The sequence below is a fragment of the Cynocephalus volans genome, chromosome 5, assembly GCF_027409185.1.
Source record: "Cynocephalus volans isolate mCynVol1 chromosome 5, mCynVol1.pri, whole genome shotgun sequence".
In the NCBI taxonomy this organism is placed as follows: Eukaryota; Metazoa; Chordata; class Mammalia; order Dermoptera; family Cynocephalidae; genus Cynocephalus; species Cynocephalus volans.
In genome coordinates this window covers 38,256,225-38,281,819 of record NC_084464.1, presented here as the reverse complement: position 1 = coordinate 38,281,819, position 25,595 = coordinate 38,256,225, and the positions used below count along the sequence as shown (strand labels likewise).

Sequence of the window (25,595 nt, the reverse complement as noted above, 5' to 3'; positions counted from 1 at the left end):
ACTGAGGAAGCACCTCCTCCGAGCCAATCACAAAACTGATTCCAAAGAGCAGCTCTTACTGTTTCTCACAGTGAGCAGACAAACTCTGGTTTCTTTCTGTTTCGTTTCTTCCACATGAGAGACTCTCAGTGTAACAGAGAGGACTGGGAACTACTGATTACCCTTCTTCCGTGGGCTGTGATTTTCAGACAGACTGCCAGAGGGTGAGTGGGGGAGATTGATTAGAGCCAGGGCAGCAGGGCCTGGGAGGGGAGGGTCTGAGAGCTGAGAGGGGCCTGCAGGGAGGGGCTGGCACAGAGAGAGGCTGAGGGGCTTGGGGTGGGGGTTGGGGATGCAAAGGGTAAGGACCTGCAGAGGTTGGGATTTGGTGGAAGGGGGACGACCTGAATGAAGAAACTTTCCAGCTCCATGTTCTTAAGAACATGTTATCATCTGAAAGGAGCAAGGGACCCTTAAAATCTGTTCTGTTTATCTCTGGTATTTCTAGCATATTCTGAAATATTCTGAAAGAGATGTGCCTTATAGATTTCCATGTAAAGATGTTCATTAGAGAACTACTAATAGTACAGAAAAACCTGAACCACCATACATAAAGAACAGTGGCAAATGAATAAACAACGCATGGTTCAATCACAAAAGGGATTCTTTCATTTAAACAAAATTTTTTATGTTTATTTGCTTATTAATATTATTATATATTTACATTCTAAGAGGTTGCAGAGCAGTTGAGGAGGAGGAGGAAGGAGGAAGAGAGAAGGAAATAGGGTGGGAGAAGGAGGCAGGAGGTGGGTGTGGTTGAGGGCCATGGCACCCCCCCTCATTACTGCAGGGGAGAGAAGGGGGCTTCCAGTGGTGGCTTGGTCATTGCTGGGCTGGATGCAGATGACAGAACGGGTGGCTGAGGCTCTCAGCTTCCCACCACCCCAGCTGCAGAGCATGTGGTGCTTCTTACGGCAGCTTGGTGGTCATTGCTGGGCTGGTTACGAATGTTGGGGGGCATTGCTGAGGCCCCTGGCCCTGCCCCCTCCCTCGCTTGGGAGCCCAGGGGGCCTCCAGTCCTTCTAGGTTTTACAGGTGTTCTTTGGTAATGTGAGGGCTTTACTAGTTAACATCAAACTTTCTCTAGATCTGTTGGTATTTTGTTTTTTCTTTCAGTTCTGTCTTGTATTATTTGCTGTTCCCACGACTTAAACTCTGCATTGGAACTAATTTGCTGTCCTTTGCTTACTTCCTAAATGGGGGAACTTCCTGTGGAACCAGCACTTGAGTCCTGTAGTTGAGCTAAATTGCTTCTTTGCTGCTGATTCCCTGGGGAAGGCTTTTTGTGCAGCTCAGGTTTTAATTGTTGACCTTGTAAGTACTTCTGGGTCTCATGAGCTTCAGTGCACCTGGGTTGTTTGGAAACTCTGGTCTGGGCCTGAGTCTTTTCAGCAACCTGCACCCCTGGTAGTTCTATATCAGCCTACACAGAGTGATCCTGTGCTGACTGGGAGGCAGATCAGCTGTCCATGCTGTGCCCCAATGTTCCCCTGGTGGGCCCATCTCCTCCACTGCCTGTACTCCAAATACGTCCCATAGGACGGGCCATGTGCAGATCCCTTGTGACGACTCCTTTTTTCAGTTGTTGCGGTGCCTCACTCCTGTGTGGGGCCACCAAGACTCTCTTCTTCCCTGCAGCATCCAAGCAACTCCATCCGAAGGGCACAGCTACAGCTTTTGCCAGCTCCTGCTCCGTGCTCTCAGCAGCTCCAGTCTGGAAGCAGCTGGGGTTTGAAATGATGGGAGCAGTCCTTTCTTCTCTCATTGTGTCTTCTCCTGCATTCATGAACCTTGTAGGTCTCTCCTTCTCTTCCCCTGAGCTGTAGTGGCCCCAGCTTGGCTGTTGTTGCTTTTTGGTAGTTGTAAATTGGTTGATTTGGGGAAGAGAGTGACACTGGGGACCATCTATTCTGCTATCTTGACCAGAAGCCAGAAAAGGGATTTTAATGCAGCCATCACGAATTGTGTTTTTAGTGAAGAGAAATTATTTATAATTTTAACAGCATTGTGTCCATACATTACACCTATTTGGTATCTTTTGTGGTATATCTATTTTCTGTCTGTGCTTTTCTCCAAAACCTAGAGCATGCTTCACAATGGCTGCAAGCTATTACACTGTATGAATATAACATTATTTTTTTACCCCTTTACTTTGCATATTTAAACTGTATCTACATTTTGCTATTGTAGATTTTACTATGTTGAACAGCCTTAAACATTAGTCTTTCTGTTAATCCCTATTTTTTTTTTAATGTCTTGTTTTTTGAAGAGCAGTTCTGGTAAGTGGAATTTTTAAGGCCCTTGCTAAACATATAGCCAAAATACTTCCAGAAATATATGCATTCACACTGGCAAAGTGTATGACTACCATTACAGATTATTTAAATACTTATTCCTTTACATTCTTCTCCATTTTCAGAATTGTCTATAATCAGCAAGAAAGAACAATAAATATCCTAAAAAATAAGTGAAAATGCTTGTTCCCAACCGTGAAGAAAGCACTGAAGTTGTTATCTCAGGGACCCCAAGATAAAAATTGCTGCCCCTCTCTACCAGCATAAGGAGCAGTTGTGAGGAGCACAGGATATGGTGAAAGGCAGTGTCTAGTCTGCAGGTGCAGCAGCTTTCAGGCAGGGATGGAGGGAGAGCCACCTGCACAGACCTCTGTTCCCTTGCCCCCTCCTAACCCCTCCCAATGCCCCTGCAGACCTCCTCACAGGCAGTTCCCAGGCCCAGGTACCCGAAGCACAGGGACTATGACTTCATCCTCAGTCTCCTTTGATTTGGACGAAATGGTGTGAGGAGTTAATATTTACTGAGCAACTAGTATGAGCCAGTCACTAGAATTACTCATAACAATTACAATTAAGTAATACGTAAAATTGTTAAAATTGAAAACATTCACATAAATTTAAAGAAAAGGAAGCGATGGGCCAGTGTCCTTTCACTACCCTAACCTCCAGTCTGCAGTTCAGCATGCAGCTATTGAGACCTTTTGAAATTACACATGTATGTGTACACAAGTCTACAGCTTTGCTTTTGTTTACTATACAGTCAGTAGGACAGCTCTGCAACGTGCTTGTTAATCACTTATGACATCTCCATCATACAGGTTAGTGACAACAAACCACTCTTTCCAACTGCAGAGTGGAATTCCCTCACAGGGATGAGCCGTCACCCTTCTCACCAGTCTCCGGAGGGGCCTGGTCGGTTCCTACTACTTACATACAATGAAAAGCAATGCCACTGTGCCAACCTCTGCACTCGTGGCACTACTGTGCTGAACTAGACATCACGAGTGCAATTGCTGAGTGAATTGTGCACATTCTGATTTTCACATTTCCCAATGTTTTAGGTGTTAACTAAAGTTCACATAGGTTTTGTCACATGACTGAGATCACACAGCTTGTGAATCACAGTGCCATTACCTATTTTCTACCCTCTTGCTGTCCCTAACAACTAACTTAGTGGGCCTGGCACATTGTGGGTTCTCAGTAAGTATTTGTTGACTGACTGAAGGAAGGAAAACACGGGAGAGAGCTGGTCCTACTCCCAGCATTCCCACTCACTGGCCTTGTGATTAAGAAACAGTGGGTTCAGCCCCTGACTGACTCTGGATCCTCCACAGGGAGTCTGCCCAGATCCTGTCCAGAGTCTGCTTGGCTGTGATGTGACTATGCTGATGGTCAGGAGTTGGTGTCTAGAGGAGTCCACAGTGTTACTCCCAGCGGGGCACACCTTCCAGTCACTTTGTTGGGACTCCTTTCCACCGGACTTCTTCCCAGCAGGAGGGAACAATACAGGAGTGGAGGGAGGGGGAAGGGAGGGGCCTGGGGCCAGTTCTCAGCCCTGTCTCTGAGGGATCCACCCAGAGGGGCTCTCCTGGGCTCTTCCTCTGTTTAGGGATGCACCAACTCTGAGTGGTTAGGTGGAAGCAAGCTAGAAACACAACAAGAACAAGCCATGCTAGCTGGCACACCCACAGTGTGGGAACAAGTAAAACAAGGGAGTCCATTGAGGAGGGTCCTGTGTTAATCAGAGGGCGATGATGGAGGCCTGGACCTGGCTGCCGCAGGGGAAGTGTGGGGAAAGATTCTGAGTATTTTCAGACAGTAGAATGGTAGAATTCCTGATGGAATAGCACACGTACATCAAACACATACATATTTTTACGGATGATCTTCCATGGTGAAACCCAACGGTGAAGAGACTTTAGGACAGACATTTCTCACAGCTGAGGATCTTCTTGGGTCACCACAGTTGAGTTAGGCCTGGGGAAGTGGAGGTTCCAACGTGGAATCGTATGTCTTCTTCCAGGCCATAGTGTCTGCCCCGTCCCTTCTGCTGAGTCGTGATATGCAGCACAGACGAAAATGGCAACTTCCAGGCCCTTCCTCCTGCTCGACCTCCTTGTGTGCCTCATCTTGGTCCAGCTACTCACCCCTTGCTCAGGTAGGAAATGATTCTGCTTCTATGTGTCTGAAGCAGACATTACCTGTTCACGCCCACTGAGAACCTGGAAGTCCCATCTGAAGTGAAGGTTCACCCATCATTAAGAGACAAGCTGAACTTCTGTTAGGCTCTCCTCTCTGGACTCTTTCTACCTTGCCTTCCCTACCTGAGAACTACCCTTTCTCTCATGGCCCCGACTCTAACCCCTCTGATGGAGCTTTCCCCTTTGGCTGACCAGCTCACTTTGCTGTAACTGGACCCCCTGGGCCCATCCTGGCTATGGTGGGTGAAGACGCTGATCTGCCCTGTCACCTGTCCCCAGCGATGAGTGCAGAGTCCATGGAGCTGAGGTGGGTGAGGTCTAGCCTTAGGCAGGAGGTGAATGTGTATGCAGATGGAAAGGAAGTGGAAGACAAACAGGCCGCAGCCTATCGAGGGAGAACTTCGATTCTAAGCGACGGCATCAGTGCAGGGAAGGCTGCTCTCCGGATATACAACGTCAGAGCCTCTGACAGTGGAAACTACCTCTGTTATTTCCAAGATGGCAAATTCTATGAAAAAGCCATCGTGGAGCTGAAGGTTGCAGGTGAGCCTCCGGGTTTTGTTCTGAAATCTTTCCTCCCTGGGACCTGGGGGAAGAGGCAGAGTTCCAGAATTCTTGGTGCAATCTCTTGCCCTGTGGCTCTGGTTGGGTTTGGTCAGTGGGGAGCTGTAGCAGAGGATATGGGGAGGGAGACCCTGCAGGATTGCCTCTGGCTGGCTGCGTGCCCTTACCTAGGATCACAACTCCTCTCAATGATACCATCCATACAAGACTCTCATCTTTTAGGTCTTCAAAACAGCTCCTTCTTCTCCTCCTTTGTGTATAGGGGTGGGTGGTGATATCCCATTGTAAATGGCCCTGGGGTACTGCACCAGTCCATGTAGTTTTCCCCTCACCACCACCACACTTTATAAACTGCTCCTGAATGAAACCCTCATTGAGATATCCAATGTGCCTGTGCCATCTCTCCTGTTGAGACCCTCCCTGGTGCAGGAGGCTTCCAGGTGTGTAGGCTGCTTTATCCTTCCACAGCACTGGGTTCTGATCCTCACATGGAAATGAAGGGTTATGAGGATGGAGGGATCCACGTGGACTGCACCTCCACTGGCTGGTATCCCCAGCCCCAAATACAGTGGAGAGATGCCAAGGGACACAGCATCCCAGCTGTGGCAGCGCCTGTGGTTGCAGACGAAGCAGGACTGTATGCAGTGGCAGCATCCGTGGTCCTGAGAGGTGGCTCCAGGGAGGGGCCATCCTGTACCATCAGAAATTCCCTCATCAGCCAGGAAAAGACAGCCAGGATTTCCATCGCAGGTCGGTACCCTTCTTGGCCTCAGGTATACCGAGCTGGACTGTGGCTATGGAAAGAAGGAGGGTGTGTGATTCTCCCCCGTGTGAGTCTCTCCTGCTGACCTGGGTCCTTGCAGTGAATACAAGGACCAGAGCAGGGACCTGGAGCCTCCTCCTTCCTCCAGGGGAGCTTCTCTCCTCCATAAATCTGGTTATGCCACTAACATTTACTGAAATTTTCCGGTCCAAAAGTGTGACAGGCAATGGGAATTGGGTGGAAATGGTTAAGATATGATCCTTAAGCAAAGACAAATGAGAAAATGGGGGGAAAATGTACTTGCAACTCATATCATGGAGAAAGAGGTAATCTCCTTGAAATATAAGAAGGTTTCAAAGACCCTAGTAGAAAAATTAGCAAAGAACAAGAATTATTAATTTACAGAAAAGAAAATAACACAGAAAAAGATTCTCAATGTTACTAATTAGAGAGGCGTATAGCAAAGAATTTTTCACTCATGAGATTGGCAAAACAAAGTGAAATCAAACTGAGGTGGTGGATAACACTTGCTGATGTCAGGAGCAGGGGAGGCAATAACTCTCGGGCATTTGCTATATTAATTCATTGTTTTTTGGTTTTTGATAGCTGGCCAGTTTAGGGATGTGAGCCCTTGACCTTGGTGTTCCAATACCCCACTCTAACCAACTGAGCTAACAACCAAACCCTAATTTGTTGAATTTTTGACATACATTAGCACAACTGCTATTGGGGGCTATCCAATGTCTATCCAAACTACATATTTGTTGATCCAAAATTCCACTTCTGCAGCTAGCCAGTTAGCTTAGCTTGTTAGGGCATGGTGCTAATAATGCCAAGGTCCAGGGTTCTATAACTGTACCCTTTAGCTGCCAAAAGTAAAGAAATAAAATTCTACTTTTTGGAATTTATCTGACAGATAAGATGGCCTCTATGTGTGGTGACCCACGTGAAATGCTATTTCTCATAGCATTATGATTGCACAAAGTTACAAGCTATGCAAATGTTTCCTGATGGGGAACTTCCATACAAGGAAATACTGCGCAGGTGTGAATGGAAACAAAGAAATTCTCGCTATACTAATATAGAAAAATTTCCGAGGTACACTTTACACAGAAAGAACAAGATGCAGAGCAATGGATATAGAATGCTATCTTTAGTGTAAATAGAGGAAAAGTAAGAATATATTTCTATTTATGTTTTCTAAATTTAACAGTTATATAACACTCGCTATATGTCAACCACTTTCTAAGCATTCATTTCATCCTTCTAACGTCAGGAGGTAGGTGCTATTATTACCCCCACTTTACCCATAAGGACACTAGGAACACACAGTTAAGTAACTAGTCCAGGGTCGCAGTGCTGGTCAAGTGGAGGAGTCACAATTAGAGCCCAGGCCCTCTGGCTGCACAGTTTATGTCACCATCATATTAAGCTGACAAATGAGAAGCTAATCGATGGGGAAGAGAGGAGGAGGGCTGTGTGGTGAGAGACTTGGGTATTAGAAAGTATCTCCATGCTCGTGGCGCTCATGTCACTCGGATAGAGGCGCACGTGCACGGTTCTCTGAGACTTTAGGAAGAGAAACATGACTTGCTCTCATGGGGTAAATGAGCGGCCCCCCCAAGCGCTGAGCAGCTGAAGCTCCGGACCCACGGGCTGGGGAGGGGGCGGGCGTGTCCCACCCTCTGCCCACAGCCCAGGCCCTTCGTCCCCTCGTCCCCTCGCAGGCCCCTTCTTCAGGAGCGCCCAGCCCTGGATCACAGCCCTGGCAGCGACCCTGCCGGCCTTGTTTCTGCTTCTCGCGGGGGCCGCTTACTTCCTGTGGCGACAGCAGGAGGAGAAAAAGGCTCTATCCCAGGAGAAAGAGCGAGAACAGGAGGAGAAAGAAAAGGCTCGGGCCGAAAAGGAGCAGGAACGAAGCGCGAGAGGTATCTGGCCTCGGCAGGGAATCGAACCCCTGGCTTCCAGGCCTGCGCGCGAACACCTCACCCCATCCCCACCCAGGCGCTGTGTAGTTTCTAAGGTTTATTTTCCAGAAGGTCCCCTCTCCGCTAACAGTTCGTGACTGCTTCTGCTTATTTTCCAGAGAAGCTCCAGGAGGAACTCGGTAAGTTCCTGTCTCCCCAGAGACCAGGCGTGTCTTCCTATCCCTGCTTCAAGCCACTCGATGACTCTTCCTGTTTATTCCATTGCAGAGTGGAGAAAAATCCAGTACATGACTCGTGAGTGGCCTGACATTTTCTCAGAATTCTAATCTCAGACTCTCTGCTTGGATAGTTTGCAGCCCTAGCTCTTTGCCCAGGGTTGACAAATGACCCCAGATCCTTTTACGGTGGGAAAGAAAATAGACACCCAGGAGTGTCTCTTTTTCTCCTTTTATTTCAATTATTTGATTTTGTTTGAAGGACAGCACAGGCCTTCAATCTCTCTCCTCTAGGGGCCCACAACCCTTTAGCCCCACAAAGCACAGAGGAAAATGCAGGGTACAATTGAAAAGGAAAGGGGAGAGGAGGACGGAACAACAGATGAGGTGCCTTCTCTGTGCCAGGATCTGCACTGGCTGCTTTACATCCTGTATGGGATGCGGAGAAGGAAAGAAGAACGGACGATTATAAGGAAAGGGAAAATCAGAAAAGATGGAGGGAGAAAACTGTCCCTCATAAACAGGAGTAGCTATAGTGACTCAGTTCTTAAACACTTATTGTATCTGCTATCGAAAATTAGTCCCAGAAATTTCCTCATTAAGTTCCCCAAATTCTTTTCAGAAGGAGGCAGGAAATAGCACAGATTGAAATAGATGGATCTTGTACACTTGCACATACACATATAGACATGGCGACACTTTCTCCCAGATACAGGAGCATAGATACACACAGAGTAGATCAGGCGGACCACAGCTGGGAAGACATTCACACGGTGCCTGCGGCATCACTAGGGGGCCATTGATGTTCCCTGACTTGAAATGAAGGAGAGGAGAGGAGAGCCTTGTACATGCACAGAGAGAAGGGAGGGAAGGGGGGGGTCAAAAAGAAGGGAAAGGGGATGACCCAGACATGGCAGAGTCCAGGTGACATCTATTCGCTTCTTCCATTGTAGGCGGGGAGAAGTCTTCAGCCTATGCTGGTGAGTGACCCTGAAGCTCTCTGAGTTTGCTGGGACATGTGCCCTGAACATTTCAACCTTTTCTCTGAAGGGAGCCATTGGCGTTGTCACTAGGAATAATGAGATCAAAACCAAACGCTCATTTTCTGTGGGGTTCCACGTCTGCTTTTCCAGAGGCTTTGAGAGAACCCTCCCCCTGCTGGACCACTTGCTCACCCCCTAGCAAAGCCTGTCCATGTAGCCCATGGCCCTCATGACAAAGGGAACACAGTCCACCATTTGTGAGAAGCCGACGCCCCTGATCCATCAGAGCTGTGGAGGAGAGAAGCTGGGCCTTGGAGAGATTGTGCAGAAAGAGGGAAAGACAGGACGTAATGAGGAGAATGGGGTGGGGGCAACGACAGAAATACTGACCTTTTCCTTGTCTGTTTCCTCCTCTCAGAATGGAAAGACGCCCTCTTTCAAGCTGGTGAGTGAATCACTGCAGGCCAGCAATCTGATGGGCCCTATTCCTTTTTCATCTCCAACTCTTGAGATTTGGGGAAGGGAAGTCCCCATAACTAGGAGAGTTTTCAGTGGGTGTCTTTAGTTCCCAATCGGAAAGGTGTGCCTAAGTCCAGGGCCCTTCCGCTGAGAGCCCAGGGAACTGGGGAGGGTTGCTGTCCTGGGCTTCTAGAGACCTTCATGGGAAGGAGGAAGCATGAAGGGTGGAGCCGAGGGGCAGAGGGAGGCTGCAGGACCCTGCAGGGGATGAGGATGGGAAATGCCAAGTGGAGAAGGCAGCGCGCAGGGAACTTTGCCTCTCCAGGGCTTCTGCCACCTACTGCCGTTGCGTGTCCTCTGATGAGTTAATGTTTCTGAGCTTCGGCCTCCACATGAGATGATGATCATACCTCCTATGCTGGGAGGTCTAAGGTAAAGACTGAAGGACTATGTATTAGCCAAAAAGCTAGCAAGAAAGATGGCATATTCAAAGTAAGTAGTTGAGGAGCGTTTGGAGAAAGCAGGGTCAAGAGAAACCAGTGAGGGAAAGTGAGGTGTCCCAGGCCTCACAGCAGTGGGGAGCTGTCTCCAGCCCTAGGCTTGGAGGGATGGGGAGGCAGGCAGTTCTTGGAGGCCAGAGGAAGCTGCAGCTCAAAAACAGGCTGCCTCCAAAGAGTCATGCCTTTGTCAGAGCAACACCATGTGATCCTTCCAGTCTTCTGCCAGGGCCTCCCACTGGCCACACCCAACAGGAAATCAGAGGACAAGGGAGCCCAGAGATGCTGTCCATACAGGACAGATTCCTGGGGCCCAGAAGAGGGTGTATGTGGGGGCACATAAAGCCCCCAACATAGCCCCTAGCACAGAGAAGGCATGGCACCTGTTACATGTCAGGTGCGTCCTCTGTGCCTTGCCCTGGGCTGAGTGAGTTACACTGTTGACTTATACAACCCTAAAGATTAGTACTTTTATCCCCACTTTTCAGGTAAGGAAATGCTTCAGGTAAGGCTCAACGATGTTCCATCACTTGGATGTGTGGAAAGAGAGACTATGCAGAAAGGAAAAAGTCATTCAGCTCACCACTGGTGGAGTGATAACTGAAAGTTAAATGTATGTGACTAGAAAGCTGAAATGGGCAGGGTCAATTTCAGGAAGAAGTAAGAAAAATGTAAAGGAAGGAGTCCTGTTGCCTTCTGAGCCAGCATCAGGATATCTGGCTAGGCAGACCTTGACCCTCATTTCACCCTCCCGTCCCCTTCCCCATTGGACACAGGACCCCTGGGGCTTTCTCCCATGTTAGTTACTGGAGTGACATTCAGGGCAGGCGAGGGGTGCCAGGCTCTGTTTCTGGCCTCCTTGGCAAGGCTCAGTCCTTGAATGCTGAGGCTGTGAGGTCCAGGAAGAATGGCTGAGCCCATCTTCAAACTCTGCAGCTGATGTGATTCTGGATCCAGACACAGCAAACCCCATCCTACGTATTTCTGAGGACCAGAGGAGTCTGCAGCAGGCAAAGGAGCAGGAGAATCTGCCAGACAGCCCTGAGAGATTTGATTGGCATCACTGCGTGCTTGGCTGTGACAGCTTCACATCAGGGAGGCATTACTGGGAGGTGGAGGTGGGCGACAGGAAAGACTGGCATATCGGAGTGTGTAGAGAGAACGTGGAGAGAAAAGGTTGGGTTAAAATGAAACCCGAGAATGGATACTGGACTATGGGGCTATCTGACGGGGAGAAGTATCGGGCTCTCACGGAGCCCAGGACCGAACTGAAGATTGCCGGGCCCCCTAGAAGAGTGGGGGTGTTCCTGGACTATGAGTCTGGAGAGGTCTCGTTCTACAATGCTCTGGATGGCTCTCATGTCTACACCTTTCCCCACACCTCCTTCTCTGGGCCTCTGTTTCCTGTTTTCAGAATTCTGACTTTAGAGCCCACTGCTCTGACTGTTTGCCCAGCACCAAAAGGAGCGGAAAGTCCCCATTGTTCCTGACCTAAACGCTGACCTTTCCCTGGAGACCCCACTAATCCAGGGCCCAGCTAATGGGAGCCAGGAGCTTCATGCTGATCTAAGGTCTCTGCTTCTCTCTGCCAGTCTGGAGCTGAGGGCGTCCTCCTCCAAAGCAGCCAGTGACAACTGTAAAGCTGTGTGCACACGCTGAGGCACTTCACTGGAAATAATACAGTTGTCTCCTGTGACAGTTGTGTTTGCTACCATCACGGAACCAAAACCAATCTTCCTGATTTCAAAGTCTCTATGAAGTGTAGCTAATAATCTAATGACTGTTTGGGATATATGAATTTGGGAGAAAGGAAGCTAGAAGAACTTCAGGATGTTTTTAACCACTCTGTGAAATCCATCTCCTGGAAAGGCGTATACACACTCCGGAGCATTGGTGGAGGTTCAGAGGATATTCCTTTCAGCTGACAGATGCTTTATCGTCATCACCACTGTTGCTCCTCACTGTATCCCCTCTGCCTGGCATGTTGTGGTTAAGTTCTATTTGTTCAATAAACTTGTCAATAACCCTCACTCTTCTCCTGAACTTTTTCTGTCCTCTGATGAGTCTGCTCACCACAGTGGTCTCCACACCCACTCTCTGACCACAGTTTCACAGCTTACCTCATTGAAACATCTGCACAAAATCTTTATTGTATTAGTTTTCCATTGCTGCTCTAATGAATTACTACAAATTTAGAGATTTAAAACAACTCAAATTTATTATCTTACATTTGCGTAGGTCAGGAGTCTGACAGATCTCACTGAGCTAAAATCAAGGTATCTGTAGGGTTCTTTTCAAGATGCTCTAGGGAAGAATCTGTGTCCTTATGCAGAGTGGTGGCAGAATTCAGTTCCTTGCAGTTATAGGACTGAGGTCACCGATACTTGTTAACTGAGGGCTATTCTCTGCTTCTAGCAGCTGCCACACCCTGGCTCATGGCTTTCTTCCTCCATTTCAAAGGAGCAAACATGGACTGAGCTCCTCTCAATCTTTGTATTTCTCCCTGTTCTTTCACTTTCTGATTCTTCGGCCTTCTGCTTTTAAGGACTAGATTAAATTGATTAGATTGAGTGTGATTAGATTGAACCCACCCAAATAATTCAAGATTATCTCTCTATTTTGAGGTCCATAATTTAATTCCATGTGTAATGTTCATTTTGCCATGTAATATATCATATTCATAAGTTTCGCAGTGGGCATCACTGGGCGATGGGGCACTATTCAGCCTACCACACTTACTTGGAAAGTGATCCCTGGAAACACAAGTGCAGAAATAAAGTGAGACACAGAAGACAGAAAAACAATTAAGAAATGGCATAATGGGCTTATTAATGGGCCCCTTACCATGTAGGTACGTGGGCTCAATCCCACCCTGGAATCTCTATGAAACCATATGAAATTGTGACATGAATCTCAAAATCTTCCTAAGGGTTGGCGAGCCTGGAGTGGAGCATTTACTCACAACTCCCATCGTCTTTCACTTGAACTGGCTAAAGTTTGCCCCTGGAGTTGTTAATTTTCTTGCACTTCCAGGCTGGACCATACATCTGCAAGAAAGCAAACACCACTGGAATTGGAGAAGGCTCCCAGAGAGGTAGAAGAAGGCAGGCCTCATGAGGTCTGAAGTTGTTATCCTTTCAGGAAACCGTCTGCCTCAGTTATGGGTGAACTGAGATGGGCCAAGAGGATATGGGATGAGGCATTAACAGCATCTGTTCACAGGGCCCTGCTGTGAACATAGTGAGTACCTACTAAATTCCGTCTGCCCTTCTTGTCTTCCATGGTGAGGGATGCCTGCATCCCCAACATGCAGCAGTAGTGACCTCCTTTCTTCCAACACACGTCCATGTCACATGGCCCTGCTGCCCTAACACATGGACTGGATGTGGGATGGACACCTGACCCAGGCTAGGCTAGGGGATCCCCATGTGACATCTGACAAGTTACACCTGTAAGAGGTATGCATAGGAGCTGTGGGAAGGCATATTCCACTCACAGTGTGGTCCAGAAAATCAAAGGTGGACTGCAGAGAGAGAAGACCAAAGCAGCAGTGCATAGAAAGCTTGGAGATGGAAAACGTTGGGGCAACTCTCCTGTCTCTGGTTCCTTTGGGGGCCCACTATCACTTCTGCTGTGTTTGGTGAGATATTTTCTTTTCTGAGAAGGTAAATGTACCAGTTACTATTGCTGCAGCCCTAAAAATTAGCAGCTTGCACACTGTTTCACTATGCTCATGGATTCTGAGAGTCAAGAATCTGAAATTTGAACGGGTAAGAATAGAAATGTTTGTTCTGTGTTCCAATATGTCTGGGCCTCAAAGGGAGGACTCCATGGCTGGAGGTGACTCACAGGAAGAGATGCAGACAGATTGCCTTCAAAGATTGGAGTTCGGCTGGCCAGTTGGCTCAGTTAGATAGAGCATAGCCTTATAACACTCAGGTCATGGGTTTGGAACCCACAGTGACCAGCCCCTAAAAAATAAAAAGAAAAAAAGAAATTAGAGTTTCTCGGAAAGAACAGGGGATCAGAAGTCACTCTGGGTTCTTGCAGTACTGCCATGTCCACCAGGTCCATAGAGAACCATACCAAGGAGACCCTCCCTCTGTGTTGACTCCTCCCAAGGCAGAGAATGATTAGGTCAGGTTCTCACCACCCAATGGGGCACACCCCAGTTGGACACGGTCTCTTGCTAACTACTGCATGGGCAGTGGACCCTTCTCCTGCTCAGAACATATGTTTCCCTCTGGCTCAGGCCAGCCGTGGCAGGTGCCCGGGCCTGGCTTCACTGGGTGCATCTGGCATAAATGGCCTCAGAAGGCCTGGGCCTCATTTTCTTCAGATAAAAGCTGTGGGTGTCCAGGCTCTTTGATCCTTATGGTCTCCCCTTCTGTGCCTTCTCAATAGCAACTCCTGCATGGGGTGATCATACTTACTACATTTTTATTCTCATTTGTGGCTGAACTCAGAAGCCTCTTTAATTTTAAACCAGAAGCATCAGGCGATGAGTGAAGCTGCTGTATGAGAAACAGACAGTTAAAGGGTCAGCACAATACAAAAAGCAGTTCTTGGGGCCTTCTGTAGCTTATTCTAATCAAAGATTTCCCTCTGCAGAGTAGAGAAGGAACCTGCTTTGGTAACTTATTCTGGGTACCTCTGATCCTCCTTCCCTGTCCAAGAACCACTGACCATGGGTGGCCTGATCCTGCTGCCACCTTGCTCTTGGCTCTGGTGCCAGATGAGTCAAGGAACAAGGTCATGCTGTTGGGAAAATGACCTACACAGACCTTTCTCATGCGTGCGTTGAACCACAACTGAGTGCACAGCCAGGGGTGGGCCCTGTAAGGAGAGAGGAATGACGTCGCCAGATACCTGTCCTGAGAAACAGACACTCCAGTTCCTGGGAAGATAACAATTGTTCCCTAAATAACAATTATGCAGGACAGAGTATAGGAACAGCAAAAACTGTGGGTGTCAAAAGAGGCTGAGAACATCCTGAGTTGTTCTTAGATGAGGTGGGCATCAAGGCCAGGCAGGATTTCAAGAGGCAGAAATGGAGGGAACAGGTCAGGCGAGGGGAATGTCATGGGAAAAGGAGTGCTGGCCTCAGGTGCAGGAGGGACACAAGCAAGGGGGATCCATTGCTAGCGGGTCAACTGCACAGTTCTGAGTTGAATCAAAAGGGGATCGTAGGACTCCGAGGAAGCATTTGGACACTTGAGGGGACTATTGAGAACTGAGACTTAGGGTGATTATTACAGAGAAAATCTATTCCTGGATTTTGGATTGGAGTCTGTGGGGCATGTTGGTGGCGAGGAGAGTATGTGTGGGTGTGGGTGCAGGTTGGGCCCAACCAGACCATCTTCTGGCAGATGTTAAGCCCAACTAGGAAGTCTCTGTCCACTTCCATCTCCTGCCCGCACTAGAATGCCACCTGCCTGAGGGAAAGGGCTTCTGACTCTCGCTCAGTCTCCTCAGCTTCTCTTACCCGACAGTTGTGAATGAGTGACGAGGTCTTCATAACAGCTGCTGCAGCTGCTGTCTCACTTCCTTCTCTACCCCTTCCCATCAGCCCTTGCCTGATCTCTGCAATCCTTCCCCTGCCGGCAAGACCACCCCGAAACAACCTCCAAAGCCAGGAACTAGAACAAGATATCTCTGGCTTGGCAAAGAAGGCTGCTTATGTTTACCTCATCTTCTCTCCACACACACTACGGCAAACAGAGGCCTCTACTCGTGGTTGGCATCAACGCCACAATCCGCGGGGGACCTAAAGGCCTCGGAAAAAACAAAAAGTGCCTTGTGTCTAAAGAAGTAAAAGGAAATTTAACAACGTAATCATCTCAAAAGGTTATTCGCTTGTGATTTTTTTTAAAAAAACTACTTCTGTGTATTCTACCCAGTAACTGGTGACAATTAAGGCCCAGGGACACCATTGGCTGGCTGACCACAGCCGGCCAATCCCGGGCTCCAAACCATTAACAGGAAATCTTGGGACACCGGACACTGAGAGAACGGGTCCCAGGTCTCCGTCCCGCAGCTCTGCACATCGCGACTGATGGGAGGTGAAGAAAAGTTTTCTCTCCGTCTTCCCGACGTTTTGTTCCCTGGTGGTGACTGTGCTCATGGGAGCGTTAGAAGAAAAGAGACGACCGGAAAATGGTCATCGAGGGTCGGCCGAGTAAGACGCGAGGTTAACTGGAGAAGGTAGGAAAGGGAGGGGAAGCGCTGCAGCTCCGGGGTGGGCGGGAGGGGGCCGGAATCTGCTGCGGAGGAAAAACGGGGTCCCTGGGAGAGGGGAGCCCCCGGTGGGTGCCCGGCCTGGCTGACGGGGAGGAAGAAGAGAAGGGAGGGAGTGCGGAAGCTGTCAAGTGACAACTGAGGGAAGTGCCCTGTGGCGAGAGACGTGAGCCGGGGAGGGCGGGCACCGCCTGCCTCCGCGTCGTACTAGTGGCTTATTTCATGGCGCGTCTCACGAACCCACCTGTCAGGAGGTACCTGAACCGTGGGACCAAGGAGGCTGCCCAAGCCCGAAGTTAGGACGCTGATGCGACCACATGGTGACGGGCGAGTTTGACGTAGATGGCAGCTGCGGTGCCCAGTCTGTTCTGCCGAGTTCTTCTCCTCTGCTGACTTCTCCTCCTCTGCACACCTAGGCCCTGGTCCCTGCCTGTACCGGTGACTCCGTCCTTGTACGTATGGAGCCAGCTGCCTCCGGACCCTTCTCCCTGCCGGCCGCCCTTCTCCTCTCCCTGCTCCTCAGCCTGTTTGCACGAGTCTCAGGTAGGGATGCATGCCACTAGCTCCTGTCACCTTCTCAGAAAGCAACACCAGCTCTGCAGTCTGCAAGGAGGAGGAGCCAAGAAGGACTGCAGCCCTGTGGACTCTTCTTTTAGTCTGAGCGTGTTCATCAAATTTATACCAGCGCTGCCCAAAAGAAATACGTTGAGAGCCACAAAGGCGAGCTGCGTATTTAGTTGTAACTTATCAAAAAAAATTTTTTTATACCTTTTATTTTAAAAAGTAAACAGAACCATAAAGTAAATTTTAATAATATATTTCATTTAACTGCAACTAAAGATTTACATTTAAGTCTATTTTACTACAAAATATTACAAATGAGAAATTTAACATTTTGCAATTTAATTCAATTTAATTTAATTTTTATTTTTTCTTAGAACCTGTCAGAGTGGTTTTTATTATTACAAATCATACTTATTCTTTATATTTCTTATCCAGTCTCTCCCCATACCCTTCTCCCTCCCCTGTCCCACCTCTGATAACCCTCGATTTCTTCTCTCTTTCTGAAACAGTAACAGGTATTCTGTTGATTTCCTTTCTAGATGATCTGTCCAGTACTAAGAGAGATGTGTTCAGCTCAACTTTTTAAAATTTTCACTTCAAAGTCCTGTGTGTATTTTACACTTTCAGGTCATTTTGATTGACACTAGGCTTGTGGCTCCCCTATTGGACAGCTCAAGTTCATGCTACACTCAGGCACTGCACTAGAATGGGAAATAGAGGAAAAGTCCTAGGGAGCGCAGGTCCCAGAGGTGATCAGGGTGAGCTCCTCAATATATTGCTAATGAAGCATTAGCAGCCTCAATAGGTACCGCTCCCAAGGGTCAGCCATGGCTACTGGTCCCCCAAATCCTTCCTCAGCCCAGGAAGTTCCTGTGGCCTTGGAAAGAATTTATGTGTCTCCCAGAATATCCATTTCCTTTCCTGCCTGAGATATTTGATGCCTAGTGTCCCCTCTGATTCTTCCCCTTTGTTGGGCAGCACAGCTTACTGTCGTGGGACCAGCAGATCCAATCCTGGCCATGGTGGGAGACAACATCACATTAAGCTGCCACCTGTCTCCCGAGAAAAATGCTGAGGACATGGAGGTGCGGTGGTTCCGGTCGCAGTTCTCCCCGGCGGTGCTGGTGTATAAGGGAGGGCTAGAGAGAGCAGAGGAGCAGATGGAGGACTACCGAGGAAGAACCACCTTTGTGAGCAACGACATCAGCAGGGGGAGTGTGGCCCTGGTCATACACAACGTCACAGCCCAGGAGGACGGCTTCTACCGCTGTTACTTCCAAGAAGGCAGGTCCTATGATGAGGCCATCCTGCGCCTCATGGTGGCAGGTGCGTCACTTTATCTTGCTTTGTTGCCTTTGCGCAGTGTTCCTTTTGAGGAAACCTTTTCTCTTAACCTTGGGCCCATTGCAGACCAACAGATTTTTGCCTGGAATGCCCTTTATGCGGGGAGGGTGGCTTCTTACTGCCCAAGGGCCACATGAGTGGGTTTTCTATGCTAAGCTGTGGGCATCACTGCTTGAGAAGCCCACACGATCTCAGCTGAGGCCCTGGGCAGGAGAGAGTGGTTAATCCCTGCAGATTATTCTTGTACCTGCCCAATCATTCAAACTCTGCCCTCTTGAGGGTGACAGGAAGCACTGTGAGGCATTGCACTTGCCAAGTGGAATAAACAAGGACTGCCCAGAGAAGGACATGTGCGTGTCTCGTTGTTGATAAATATTCATCTTGCCTTTGTCCCTTCCCCCAAACACTGATTGTAGTGAGAGTGGCTGACATTTAAATAGGTGATTTTATTAAAGCAAAATTAAGTACACAGGCAAACTTATGTACTTGGCCTGGTGGCCCCACCAACAAAACGAATGAGAATTCGGCTGGGAGGAATTTGTCAAGACTTCAAAATAGAAGCAGCATTTATACTGGTATTTCCAAGAGTTTATTACAATGGCTTTAAGGGATGACCTCACTCCTGGGGTCAGTATGTTATTCTTTAAAGGAAATGTTTGAAGACTGGAAAATCCTTTAAGACACATAAAAATCAATGGTGGTATTTCAGTCCATCAGGGGAGGTGAGGTTTGGAGACAGTGTGACCTTCCCAGGGGGTCTCAAATCATAACTGGTAGGAGACCCCATCATTGTTGCTCACAGTGGCAATGTTGTATGTAATTAATACAGAACATGAAGGAAGGAGGCTTTTTTGACCCTTGTGTCCTGACTCTGTTTGAAGCAGTACTTACCAGTTGACCCATTATGATTTGTGTGTGGCAGGAACTCTTTATTCTTTCCCTGTAACCATGACCTTGCTCTGGCCTGTCCTACTCTGAATGGGGTTGGCATAGGATTTTTTGTTTGTTGGATCATTCGGCTGACTGGTTCTGTCCTTAAGTCTTTTGTCTCCCACTTGCTCTTATTGAACCGTGTAAAATGTATTGTAGAACTTTCTTGTAATTAAGTTATTTTATTTGTTATTCTACTACACGGTTTCTGTGTGAGCCTTTAAATGTGCAACTAGGTTGTTTTTTTTTTTTTTTTTTTTTTCTCTTGGCAAAATCACATTGAACAGGAAGCGCTGGACAAGTGATTGCTTTAATTTTCTGTCTGATATAACTTGCTGGGGAGGCTTTACAAAGGAATTACTCAATGGAAGTTTGGATGGTCAGACACAACTGAAGGGCCTCCAGCACCATGTCTTTGCAGTTTTCTCACATCAGGTATTCTCTTTTATTAAAGGTTGTTTTAAAGACAGAATATAGTTAGGATGAGTCTGGATTCCTAGGGTTTTTAGTGATGATCTTCTGACATCAAGGATGTCACAGGGTCATCTTAAGGATATCCCAGTAGCGTCCAGATCTTTCTAATACATTGATGTTCTCAAGGGACTATAACTGAATTAGCTAATTGACTGAGCCCCTGGAGGGTAAACTTCTGTGAATCAGGGCAAGGATTGGCTTTGCAGGCCAGCTCTGTCCATTCTCCTAAGAAGCACCAGCTCCTGTGGGTAGTCGATAGCGGTGGTGCTGTGAAGCCCTGAACCTGCATAGAAGGGACACGGTCTTTCGTCATAAGGTTTCTTAATATTCTGTCAGCCTGGCAGGTTTCTGCCCTTGACATATTATTCTAGAGATTTAGGAAACCCCATGTACGGATAAGTCATCCCAGGAGGAAAAAGTGAAATCCTAAACCTGCCCCTTTCAGGTTAAACTAGACACACCCACCCAGAAGTGAAAAAATGATAGTGTTTGGCAGAATAAATTGAACAACAAGCATTTATTATAGACAGAGGGAGACGCTTGGTGCTGTGATGGGGCCTGTAGGTGGAGCACAAATGAAAGTGTCCAGTGTGATTTTCTCCTCAAGGAGCTTACAGTTTGTTTGTCATATGGTGTCACGTTGTTCTCCAGCACCAAGGTTCATTCTTGCTTCCTTCATCCTTCCTGTCCTCCTTCCTGTTTCTCGGTCCCTCTTTTCCTTCCTTCCTTTGTCCCTTCACAGAGGGGTCCTGTGGGAACGCATGGGACATGCACATTCAGGGGGGCTGGGTGCGGCCCACTTGCTCTCTCCCCTTCACTGGATGCCCACCATTAAGAGCTGCTCTAGGACACGTTGGCTGAGACACCCCTGCCTTTGTAGCTGAGCCTGGTCTGTCCCCTCAGGCCTGGGCTCTAAGCCCGTCATTGAAATGAAGGGCCACGAGGACGGGGGCATCCGGCTGGAGTGCACATCTGGAGGGTGGTACCCTGAGCCCCGCGCGGTGTGGAGGGACCCCTACGGTGAGGTCATGCCCGCCCTGGAGGAGGCTTACACAGCTGACGCAGACGGCCTCTTCACGGTCACCACGGCTGTGATCATCGTTGATTCCTCTGTGAGGAACATGTCCTGCTCCATCAACAACACGCTGCTTGGCCAGAAGAAGGAAACCGTGATTTTCATCCCAGGTCAGTTCTCTGCCCTCTGGAGACTCAGCCTGTGGAGGCGGATCCTCAGCAGAGAGATTGCAGCCCAGAATGGGGAAGGGGATTGAGGGGAAGGGTCTGGGGCCCTGAAGAGCTGGAGGCTACAGCTGAACTGAGGCCTTGCCCCCTGTCACAAGGGGAAAATCCAGTAGTCTCAGACCACATGAGTAGGAGCCTCTTCTCTGAGGGTAAATCTGATCTTTTTCCCTGATAGAGTCCTTGTGCTGCAGCAATTTTTAAACATCCAGAACATCAGAAAACACACAGTGTGGTATGGGTGGGTGTCTATCTACACCTGGAGGTGCTGTCTATTAAAGCCCTTCCTTTCCCCGTCTACAGACATCCGTAAATTCTCAACAAGTACTTTACACACATCTCCTCTGTTCATGGCACTGTTCCAGAACTGGACATAAATCACTGAACAAAGTTCACCAAGTTCACAGCCCCCATGGAGCTCACATTTTCAAAGGACAAAGGAAACTGTACAATGTAATGTTTCCTCAGAGATCTCACAATTCATTTGGCATTTTGATCTCCTGTCATTCTACACCATCACGGTCCATTCTTGCTTCCTTCATCCTTCCTTTGCTCCTTCCTGTGTCTTTTCCCCTCTTTCCCTTCCTTCCTTCATCCCTTCACAGGGGGTCCTGTGGGAATGCACGGACATAAATAAATGAAATAATTAATTTTAAAAAGTGATTAAATAATTAAAGTTCAAATTATATCACATGGTGACAAATACTATAGGAAATCAAGCAAGCGGGGCTAGGAATTGTCAGGGACATTAGCAGCATGGTCAGGAAGACATCATTGTGAAGATGGGAACTGAGCAGTCAAGGGATCAGCCAAGCAGGTGTAGGAGAACTGAGCAACCAGGAACAGGAACAGCACATGCAAAGGCCCTGAGGTAGATACATGTCTGCTGGTTTTGAGGAAGTCCAAGCCGGGATGCTGGTGATGCTGGAATGGAATGAGTGCAGGGAATGGGAAGAAATGAACTCACAGAACCTAAGAGACCACACTACATGTGGCAACACAGGCCACACTCAGGCCTGTAGTCTGAGAGAAATGGGAAGCTTTGGAGGTTCTGAGCAAAGCATTGACATGATGCAGATGGTAAGGGCACAGCGAGGAGGAGGGCATTGCAGCTCTCCAGGCACGGGGTGATGGGGCTTGTTCCCATGCGCTGGCTGTGGTGACTCAGCATGCCCGATGAGCCTTGATTACCCGGTCCTTCCCGTGCTGACTCCAGAGGTTTCTGCTCTTCTATCTCCTGGGGCCCAGCCCTGGCAGTCACTGTGGGGCCAGGAAAGGCAGAGCCAGCGTCACTTTCTCCATTTGATGTCTGAGGCAGATGCTGACCAAGCAGGGACCTGAGGGAGCTCTTCAGATGTGCTCCTGAGGGGCGGCCTCAGCCCGGCTCTCCTGTTTCTCACTAAATGGAATTTTTTTCTGGCTCGCTTTTCAGAATCCTTTATGCCCCACACATCTCCCTGGACAGTGGCCCTGGCTGTCTTCCTGGCTATTCTGATCATCCTCCTGGCTGGGAGCGTCTGTCTCATCAAGAAACTCCACAGGGAAAAAGAGATTCTGTCAGGGGAAAGGGAGTTTGAACGTGAAGAGAGAGAAAATGCACGGAAGGAACTGGGGAAAGAACGTGTGGAAAAAGAGAGAGAACGTCAAATGAAAGGTAAAAGAGTGGGAAGACAAGTCACTGTCATAGAAGGGACACAGCTGTGACAGGTGGAAGCTTGGGAACAGCAGAGGCACGCATCACGGCAGCAGTGAGGCTGGAACTCTGTCCAGTAGCTGGTCCCTCAGGGCCCTCTGTCTTCCACTTTGCACACCTTGCACTCAGTGACCTGGCTACGCACAATGCTCATTGTTAGACAAAAGTGAGCCTAGAAACGTAGTGGTACTGTCCAGCCACCTGATCCTGTGTCATTTCTGGTTTCCTACTGTTCCCAAGGCACAGGGGAGGGGACAGTGCTGTTCACGGAAAGGGGGCAGTCGTGCATCATTTAACACAAACCCAGCCTCTCTCGTTTCTTCTGTTGAGAACGTTATTTTGTTTCTGTTTCTTTTTTAGAGCAACTTCAAGAAGAATTGCGTAAGTTTAACCTTTCCTGAACCACTCAATGCACGAAGTGTGTTCTGCTCAGTCAGCTGTTACCTCATGACATTCACCTCTGTGTCTGTCCCTTGCAGGGTGGAGAAGAACCCTCCTACATGCTGGTGAGCGCAACTGACATACCCTCAGACCCTGAGCTTTCTCCCCATTCAGCCAGCCAACAGGACCCTAGAGCTGATGAACAGGGGGCCCAGGGCTGGGTGGGGGGCTGTAGGGTACTGGGGTCGGTTCACCAGCAGTGTCCCACCTGTGCTGGATCCCAGCTCTCCTGTCAGGGATTCCTGCAGCTCCTAATCAACCCTACAGTTTACTTCCCATGATCCTTCCATTATTATTATTATTATTATTATTGTTCGGTGACTTGCCGGTAAGGGGATCTGAACCCTTGACCTTGGTGCTGGCAGCACCACGCTCTGACCAAGTGAGCTAACCGAATAGCCTTTCTTAGAATAATTTAATACGTGATTACCAGAGGTCCCCCATACGTAGTGAACCTCCTCAAGAGTTCCATTTCTATAGTTATTGCTCTTGGATCCTGGATTAATTTGAAAGAGGACAATGCTGGCTTAGCTCTTTATAAACTGGGCGTTGGTGTAGACTCTCATTGAAGAGCCACATGAGGAAAATGCAATTAGGTTCCCCAGTAAACCTGACTCAAAGCTTTATAAATAGCCAGAAACGCCTTCCTGCTCCCAAAATGCACTTGTGCTCTACATGTAGCCTGCCAGGCAGAGGGTCAGGCGAGTGGAGAGCTCAGAATCCAACTGACCACTCCTAACGAGCACTCTGCATTTCATGATTTGTCACCTTCCGCACATAAGCACCAAAGAATCCAGGGTTTACTTGCTGCCATGACACACAGACCTTCCCTCTTTGGGTGAATTTCAAAATTGCTACAGTTAATTTGGGACACAATCCCTAGTTGTCATAATCAGATATTCCAACTTGGGGAAAGGAGGAAATCTTATTAACAAAATAGAAAGATAGATTGAATGACTAATAATATATGTAGATTAGATAGGTCTGCAGAATGTCCAGGGTCTGAAGCATTTCCTACACCCAGAAAGGTCATAGCTATAGATTTCAGACCCATGTTGTTAAAGCAAAACTGGATGGAAATATTTCCTCTTATGTTTGCCCCACATACTTCTCAGGAAACAGACTGGGTTTTGGGGATATTCATTATCCTTTATAACCCCTTGAAGGGTGCCCTTCTCAGTCATTTAAGTCAGTTGTCACTTGTGAAAGGAATACAAGGAACAAATGAAGAAACTCCATACCACCAAGGACACTGTCGTGAGAGACTCACCTTAATTAATTTATGAGACTAGGGCAGGGGAGTTGGGGTGAAGCAGGGGATGAACCATCTTCATTGGTTTCAGCCAAGTGGGAGTGTTTCCAGAGGCCTAGAGATCATATGTCCTAAATAGGAAAGAGGGCAAAATCTGAGAATGCTGAGAGAAAGTGGGAATTATTAATTTGGGCTCATTTGCTAATTTTCTTGATTTCTTGGCACCCCAATTCTCTTCTGCCTGAGGGCACTGCTCCTGTCTCTAGAGAGACTGAAGTGCAGCCTCAGTAATTCCTAGACTGTGAGCTCCTGGGATAAGTTGTCTTCATGAAAAAGGCCACCCTATGGGGGATCCCACCCCAGCTTTCTGGGACCTCTCTAGGACCAGGGATCATACAATCCTCAGGGGTCCTGAGACCCCCGGTCTAAACCTGAGACTTCCTCTACAGCTGGTGTGAGGCTGGACCCAGACACCGCTCACCCTGAGCTCTACCTGTCAGAGGACCGGAGAAGTGTGAAACGGGGCCCTTCCCGGCAGAGGGTGCCTGACAACCCGGAGAGATTCGACTGTCACCCTTGTGTCCTGGGTCGGGAGACCTTCAGTTCAGGGAAACATTACTGGGAGGTGGAGGTTGAAAACGTGATGATGTGGACCGTGGGGGTTTGTAGAGATGGTGTTGAGAGAAAAGGAGAGGCCTTGCTGGTCCCTGAGAATGGCTTCTGGACCCTGGAGATGTTTGGAAACCAGTACCGGGCCCTGTCTTCCCCTGACAGGATTCTCCCTCTGAAAGAGCGCCTTGGCCGGGTGGGCGTCTTCCTGGACTATGAGGCTGGAGATGTCTCCTTCTACAACATGAGGGACAGATCACACATCTACACGTGTCCCCGTTCAGTGTTTTCTGGGCCCCTGAGGCCCTTCTTCAGGCTGGGGTCTGATGACAGCCCCCTCTTCATCTGCCCAGCATTCACAGGAGCCAATGAGATCACGGTGCCTGAGGGTGGCCTCATCCTTCACAGGGCAAAGACCCAATTCCCTGGAGTCAGAGAAACATAGAGAAGCCATGGTCACCTCAGCTACATCTGCACAGCGCCCCCTGCTGGAAAATGGGCCCTTCTTCCCTTTGTCACACAAGAGAACATCTTCAGCTGCCTCCTTCTCACCCACTGCAGGAGCAGCCCCAGCTCTCCCCTCACTAGGCCATGGGGCAGGGTCCAGTCTGAGGGATGCTGTTGCTGCCACAGGGCTCCCATGCAGGAGGAAAGTGTGTGAAGGTGACAGGCTGAAAACCTGCTGCTTTAACATCTGGGCGACATGTTCAGCCTGAAGCTGTAGTTGGCATCAGACAGTGTGGACTTGGGGCAAGGGCAGCAGGACCCTTGTAATGTGGGAAGAGGGAGGGGACCACAGAGCTTCCTGAGGGAAGGAGGAAACCACACATGGAGTCAGAGCTGGAGAAAAGGGACCTTTCCTAAGAGAG

The 25,595-nt window shown here is 48.6% G+C and overlaps 2 protein-coding genes across 2 annotated transcripts; both read left to right on the top strand.

Annotated features, from left to right (window-relative positions):
• Nucleotides 1-104: 104 nt before the first annotated feature.
• LOC134377897 (butyrophilin subfamily 3 member A1-like) lies at nt 105-11,964 on the top strand. Its single transcript, XM_063096702.1, is given in 11 exon segments — nt 105-203; nt 4,357-4,491; nt 4,730-5,077; nt 5,567-5,848; nt 7,589-7,789; nt 7,948-7,968; nt 8,057-8,083; nt 8,958-8,984; nt 9,406-9,432; nt 10,880-11,424; nt 11,426-11,964. Coding segments are annotated over 10 exon segments (1,734 nt in total). The 5' UTR covers nt 105-203; nt 4,357-4,412; the 3' UTR covers nt 11,603-11,964.
• A 3,993-nt stretch (nt 11,965-15,957) lies between these two features.
• LOC134378948 (butyrophilin subfamily 2 member A2-like) lies at nt 15,958-25,171 on the top strand. Its single transcript, XM_063098235.1, has 8 exons — nt 15,958-16,147; nt 16,597-16,723; nt 17,723-18,070; nt 20,396-20,677; nt 22,164-22,385; nt 22,785-22,805; nt 22,904-22,930; nt 24,567-25,171. The coding sequence occupies exons 2-8, from the start codon at nt 16,639-16,641 to the stop codon at nt 25,169-25,171; spliced, it is 1,590 nt and encodes a 529-aa protein (XP_062954305.1). The 5' UTR covers nt 15,958-16,147; nt 16,597-16,638.
• Nucleotides 25,172-25,595: the final 424 nt, after the last annotated feature.

What these genes read in the sequence shown, in the direction of transcription:
- LOC134378948 (XM_063098235.1), top strand. Translation starts at nt 16,639, where the DNA reads ATGGAGCCAGCTGCCTCCGGACCCTTCTCCCTGCCGGCCGCCCTTCTC. An exon ending in CCTGCGCCTCATGGTGGCAG is followed by an intron (nt 18,071 to 20,395) that starts GTGCGTCACTTT and finishes CTGTCCCCTCAG; the next exon opens with GCCTGGGCTCTAAGCCCGTC. An exon ending in AAGAACCCTCCTACATGCTG is followed by an intron (nt 22,931 to 24,566) that starts GTGAGCGCAACT and finishes CTTCCTCTACAG; the next exon opens with CTGGTGTGAGGCTGGACCCA.